This window comes from Lutra lutra, chromosome 7, assembly GCF_902655055.1.
Source record: "Lutra lutra chromosome 7, mLutLut1.2, whole genome shotgun sequence".
Lineage (NCBI taxonomy): Eukaryota > Metazoa > Chordata > Mammalia > Carnivora > Mustelidae > Lutra > Lutra lutra.
Genome location: NC_062284.1, coordinates 74,452,309 through 74,458,431, shown reverse-complemented (window position 1 = coordinate 74,458,431; position 6,123 = coordinate 74,452,309). Strand labels below are relative to the sequence as shown.

Here is a 6,123-nt window from a genome sequence, read left to right as displayed (position 1 = left end):
AAGTTCCCAGATGCTGCTGCTGGTTGGGGGAACCACACTTTAAAAACTACTGTTCTCATCTGAATCCACCAGCTGGGACCAGGTTAATTTTTATAACTGATGATCCTCGGGGCTGATGGACACCCAGGTCTCTCTCTGACTTGGGACAGGGGGCCTGTTAACCCCATGGGAACATTTGGGTATCCTCAGCAGGTAGGGAATAGCCCTTAACTCCAGGGTTCTATTCTAGCCCACACCTTGTTTTAAACAGCTTCAGACAGGTTTAAACACCTCCTTAGCTAATTCCTAGTATCCCTGTTCCAACTTCTACTCAGGGATGAGAGCTCTAAGAGGTGTTAGGGGATTAGGCTGAAAATGTAGGTCACCCCCCAGCCATCTGGGAACCAGGATGGTGAGAGAGGAAGAGACAAGGACAGAGATACACGCAGGGAAAAGGGGAGAGGAAGCAGAGGGCATGTGAGGGCAGTTGCAGAAGTGTCTCGGATGGATTGATGGTGATTAGATTCCTGTGTCCCGAGGTGGCCCGGAAGGAAGGAACAGAGATCCCCACTCTCCCTTCTGCTGCTCCTTCTCCTGAGCTGGGCTGCTTGTCCCGGGACTGGGTCATCAAGAGTGGGAGAGGCTGAGGATTGGGTGGCCAAGTCCTGGACGTTCACTGAGAGGACCGTTGCCTGTCTTTCCGATATGATAACTGTGAGGGACTTGGGGCCTCACAGTGGGAGTGAGGCAGGGGACAGAAGTGTGAGGATTCCTGAACACAGGAAATAGACCCAGCTGGCTAGGTGAGAGTGGGTTCAGGACTGCCTGGACTCCCGCAAACACTGCCAAGGTGCTGTAGAGCGTTGGAGGGTGAGGGCACCGGGAGCTTCCCTGGGCCTCTTTTCCAGTCTCAGGCTCTCAGTCGCTGAGGCTTGAGGGTGGTGTTCACAGGGGGGTGGCTGGCCAGGCCAAAGCACTCTCAGTACCGGGGAACTGAGCGTCTGTGAGACCGGTCATCAGGAAAGAGCTTTGTTGGGGAAGATGCCCCCTTCCTTCCTTGAGAACAGGCTTACTTGTCCTCTCCCCTCTTCTCATTTCCCCCAACACCCCAGGCCAATGAGATATGCAAATGATCCCCTTACCTCATTGGCTGGAGGCCTGAGGACCCCAGATGACCTCAAAGCGCTGGCCCTTTAAGAGCATCCCCATGGACTTGGTGCCCACAGCGCCTTGTTCTGAGCACGGAGGCACCAGACCCCACTCAATGGGGTCTCCAGTCTCTGGGAAAGCTGTGCCTGCCTGACACTGACACTCACATCATTTCTACCATCTCCCAAGTGAGTATATTCAGGGCCTACCTTCATGCCAGGCCTCTCACCTACAACCTCCTCTTCCGTCCCCTGCTGTCTGCTCTCTATTGTCTACCTTCAAGAGTCCTCACACTTCTGTCCCCTGCCCCACTCCCACCCTGACTGGCTTCGTGTCCCTCACTGCTATCATAGCAGGCTGATAACTAACCCTCCTCACTTATCTCTTCATTCAGTTTTCTCTGGACAGTGTTTCACCGTCTCCTCCCTGCCAGGGATCATTCCTTCAATCTGTGTCTTTGTTTCTACTGCCCCTGTCCTCTCAAGGCTGAGGGGCTCGAGAGAGAAGGCAAACATCATTCCTTGGGACAGGAAGAGAGAAGCGCTCGTCCTTCCTTCCACCTCTCTGGGCAGAGCCTGAGCGTCTGAGTTGTCATTAAAAAGGGGGCTATCTAGGCTTGGGGTGTCAAGATGGAGCCAAATGCCAAGCCCCGGGGATTAGCACTCCCTGCCTTGCCCCTTTGGGGGCTGGCAGTGGGGCTGTTGGAACTGGGAGCTGGGCTCTAGCTTGGGAATTCCAGGCTGGGAGGGATCTCTGAGGTCACCTAGCCTTATGTTCCTCAGGTGAGAACACACTCTGTTGTTGATAACAGGGAAGAGAGCTCCTTGCTGACTTAAGTTTGGGACACTCTGGGTTGAGGTTGAACAGATGGTTTACTGAAGGATTCCTCAGATTAATATGTTGCTATGCTTGTGAATCTGCAGAACATGGGGATGGGAGGTAGCATTTCTCAAAATTATCTGAGCATCAACTTCTTCTTGGGTATTTTTCAGACTTAGGGTTTCCCAGAACACTCTGGGAAATGGGAAAGTCTAACTGCCTTTATTGAATGAAACAGGAAATGGGGGTCAGAATGGGGGAGGTGATCTGTCCAAGTCTGCACAACATAGCAGGCTCTGAATAGAAGGAGGAAACCAATTTTCGTTGGTTCCCTTTGGAGATATTGGCTTGGGGAAAGACGGTCACCACCCAGTCCTGATCTTTCTAGAACCAATTCTAGGACCTTTCTTTTCTCTTTGGAACATCTCATGCTCCTATAAAAGGGATTAATTGATTGATTAACCCATAGAACAGATGTGCACTGAGGCCCTTCTGTGTGCAAGGCATCGACCTAGGGTGTTTTGAGAGGTATAACAATGCATTATCTCTGTACATTAAAATTCACGGCATACGCGCTTTCCTGTTGTCCAAAAATAGACACATACTCTGTCACAGTTAATTAAGCAAAATTTTTTGATTGCTTGGAAATAGAATGATGTCTCTTGAAATGACAGAGCCTCTCAGTGTGCCCCAGCACTAGCGTTGGGAGCACTGCCATGTTCCTCTTGTTCTTCATAGCTTGCGGAAGCACCAGTGGGGCGAGGGGCCGTGCCCCTCTTCCTCTTGCCTCTTCCTCAGTCATGCCTCTAAGCTGCCTGCCCCCAGTCAGTACCCCCTGCCACCTGAAAACTTGTTCCAGCCCAGAGGTGACTCTTTAAGGAACAGCGTTGCACCATCACCCAGGATTTTCCAGAACTCTGGCTCTCCAGGGCACTTGGGCCTTGGGAGAAGCACATTCCAGTGAAGGAGGCTGGCAGGCAGGCTCCAACTCTCCTCTGTTTTTGCAGGTGCACCCCTCCCAATCCAGCCCCAGGATGGCACTGCCTCCCAGCCCCCTGGCTATGGAATATGTCAATGACTTTGACTTGATGAAGTTTGAGGTAAAGCGGGAACCCTTTGAGGGGCGATCTGGCCCCCAAACAGCCTCACTGGGCTCCACACCCTACAGCTCAGTGCCTCCTTCACCCACCTTCAGTGAGCCAGGCATGGTGGGGCCTACGGAGGGCCCGAGGCCAGGCCTGGAGGAGCTGTACTGGCTGGCCACGTTGCAGCAGCAGCTGGGAGCTGGGGAGGCACTGGGGCTGAGTCCTGAGGAGGCCCTGGAGCTGCTGCAGGGTCAAGGTCCAGTCCCTATGGAGGGGCCCCACAGCTACTACCCAGGGAGCCCAGAGGAGACAGGGGCCCAACATGCCCAGGTGAGTGATCAGTGTGTTGGTCTGAGGGGTGGCAGGGTGAGGGAGGACAGCTCAAGAGGGGAAGGAGAATTCCTGGACAGAGTTATGGATTGGGGAAGAGACAGAAGGCAGGAGAACGGAAGAGCCCTTGAAAGAAAATCAGGTAGAGGAAACTACCTTCTGCCCCCTCCCCTTTTTCCAAATGGAGAGAAATGAGTAGTCCCAACCAGGAGGAAGAGGGAGAAGGTTAGAAGAGTACCAAAAGGGGAGAGCTGAGAATTAACGGGGAGCAGTTCTTTACGGGGAGGTAAATATACTCCCATCTGTGGAAACCAGGGAAAGAATTGTGTGTGGAATGGAGTTCAGACTATGGGAACGGGAATGAGGTTGGCCTTTTCAAACATCGTGCTTCCCCAGCCCCCAATCTTCTCAGGAAGGATTGGGACTCATCCTATTAATTATAGACACAGATGGGGGTGTTGAGGGCATTAGGATGTAATCCAAATCCTTTGAGGGTCACAGGGTTGCGGCCTTCAGGACAGGGGAGAGAGGTGCATTGGCAGGCGGGGTCTGCCTGGGCGCGTGTCCACTGGACACTAAAAGTGTCTGGAACCTAACGCTAAGCACCGCGCAGGAACGGCGCAGGCTCCAGACGTGCGACTGGCTCGCCCGATCGTGGGAGGCGGGGCCTGCGGCGCGGGGCAGACACAAAGAGGCACGCGTTCCCCAGGGAGGAGGGGCTTGTCAGGACCTGGGGCGGGGTCTGCACTGCGGGGTGGATATGGTGCGCGGGCGAGCATCCGGTAAGGCGGGGGCCGAAGGCGGAGCTTCCCGGGGGCGGGGCAGTCCCACGGGCCACACTAGGTTGGAGCTGGGCGGGGCCCCGCGCTGACCCGTCCCCGCCCTCTCCCTCTGCAGCTGGCGGAGCGGTTTTCCGACGCGGCGCTGGTGTCGATGTCTGTGCGGGAGCTCAACCGGCAGCTGCGGGGCTGCGGGCGCGATGAGGCCCTGCGGCTGAAGCAGAGGCGCCGCACGCTGAAGAACCGCGGTTACGCGCAGGCCTGTCGCTCCAAGCGGCTGCAGCAGCGGCGCGGGCTAGAGGCCGAGCGCGCCCGCTTGGCCGCCCAGCTGGACGCGCTGCGGGCCGAGGTGGCCCGCCTGGCCAGGGAGCGTGACCTCTATAAGGCTCGCTGTGACCGGCTGACCTCGAGCGGCTCTGGGGCCGGGGACCACGCCCACTTCTTCCTCTGAGCGGCTAGGGGCCTCGGAGTGGTGTCGTAGGAAGGTGGGGGGCACCACTCAGGAGGCCACTGTCCGTTCACTAGATGGTTACTGAGCGCCTTCTGGCGCCAGACACTCCGTGGTGTGACTATACATAAATATCCCCGAACTTCCTGGCCCCTCAGGGCATGCTCCGAGGTTAGATGCTGGTCATTTTCTGGGAGAGAAGTCTAATCACGCAGGCAGCCCAGAGCACCCTCCACCTCCCGTTCCACCCCCACGTGACCAGGACGCTGAGATCTCGAGGAGCCAGTGCAGGGCACTGTGTGTGAGGGGGAGGGTGGGGAGGCGTGGTTGATAGCTGGGTGACAGTGAATGGGAGGCGAGGGAGTGGTGTGACTCCCCCTCAGTTTAGATTTTAATTCAAGGTTTTCAACCTGTAGTGCATTAAGGTGGTAATTAGCAATGAAGCCATGTTTTCATTCCGAGGCTTGTAAACTCCCCATTTTAGGATGACTGCATTTTCAAGATTTCAGTTACCAACAGCAAGACAAGACTAAGAACTCTATCCAAGAAGCTTTCTTCCTACCCAGCCCCGTGGCCTCCAGGGCCCAGAGCAGCAAACGCCTGAGGAGCACTGGGAGTGGTTGGTGTGGGCTGGGAGAGACCTCTGGGCAGGAGTCTGGGGACCTGGGTGCCAGTCCCAGCTCTGCCATGGGATACCTCTATCACCTTGAGAAAACCACTTGCTTCCCTGGTTTTTGTTACCTCCCCCAATCCTGGGCTGGATGACTTCTGACACCTTTACAGTTTTGGCATCTCCTTGGTGTGGGGTCCCAAGAGTCTCCCCAAGAAGCCCCCAGGACAACCTCACCAAAGGGACTTCCTTTCCTGCTCCTGCTTCCTGTTTGCAGCCTGGTCAGTGGAGGAGCCCACACACCGGTCCTCTGTTGCTCCCTCCAGGCTGCCTTGGCCTCCAGACCTGTGTAGGGTACCCTTGCTACCTCCTGCCTTGCTGAGGGCTGAGGTGAGATTTTACTCAGTATGACAAGATGCTGAAAGAATGAGATTTTTGTGAATTAAACTTGAAGTTCAGGCAGAACTTTATACTATTGGCTAAATGTTCTTACCATTTAAGAAGTGTTCATTCTTTAGCCTTGCTCCTCGTGTGTGTGTGTGTGTGTGTGTGTGTGTGTGTGTGTGTGTGTGTGTGTGTTGAGTCTCAGTTCTGGAGGCCCAATGAAAATGGGGTAGAAGGGTGCGGATTGGGCCAGATGGAGCCTCCTCCTCCTACCAGCATTGCACAGAAGCCCAGGAGCATCAGTGACTGGGCCAGGCCTGCCTATGGCTATCCTAAGGTCCCATAGTTGCCATGGTTACCCAGCCCTCTTGTTCATCTGCTTACTGAGAGAGAGGGGGGTGGTGGGGGGAGCGCTCTGGGCAGAGCAGAGGCATTGAACTGGGAGCAGCTACCTCACCAGCCACTGTCATAGGTCCCCTAAGGGACATAATAAATAGGAAGAAGCAGTTGAGGGTGGGGAAGAGGCTCCCATATGTCTCT

At 55.3% G+C, this 6,123-nt stretch overlaps 1 protein-coding gene across 1 annotated transcript; it reads left to right on the top strand.

Moving 5' to 3' along the window:
* The first annotated feature begins 1,219 nt into the window (after positions 1–1,219).
* Positions 1,220–5,669, top strand: NRL (neural retina leucine zipper). Its single transcript, XM_047738041.1, has 3 exons — positions 1,220–1,316; positions 2,955–3,362; positions 4,260–5,669. The coding sequence occupies exons 2-3, from the start codon at positions 2,982–2,984 to the stop codon at positions 4,590–4,592; spliced, it is 714 nt and encodes a 237-aa protein (XP_047593997.1). The 5' UTR covers positions 1,220–1,316; positions 2,955–2,981; the 3' UTR covers positions 4,593–5,669.
* The last annotated feature ends 454 nt before the right edge of the window (positions 5,670–6,123 follow it).

Bases quoted from the DNA above. Each gene is read 5' to 3' on its own strand.
- NRL (XM_047738041.1), top strand. From the start codon at position 2,982: ATGGCACTGCCTCCCAGCCCCCTGGCTATGGAATATGTCAATGACTTT. The intron at 3,363-4,259 runs GTGAGTGATCAG...CTCCCTCTGCAG, and splicing joins CAGGGGCCCAACATGCCCAG to CTGGCGGAGCGGTTTTCCGA.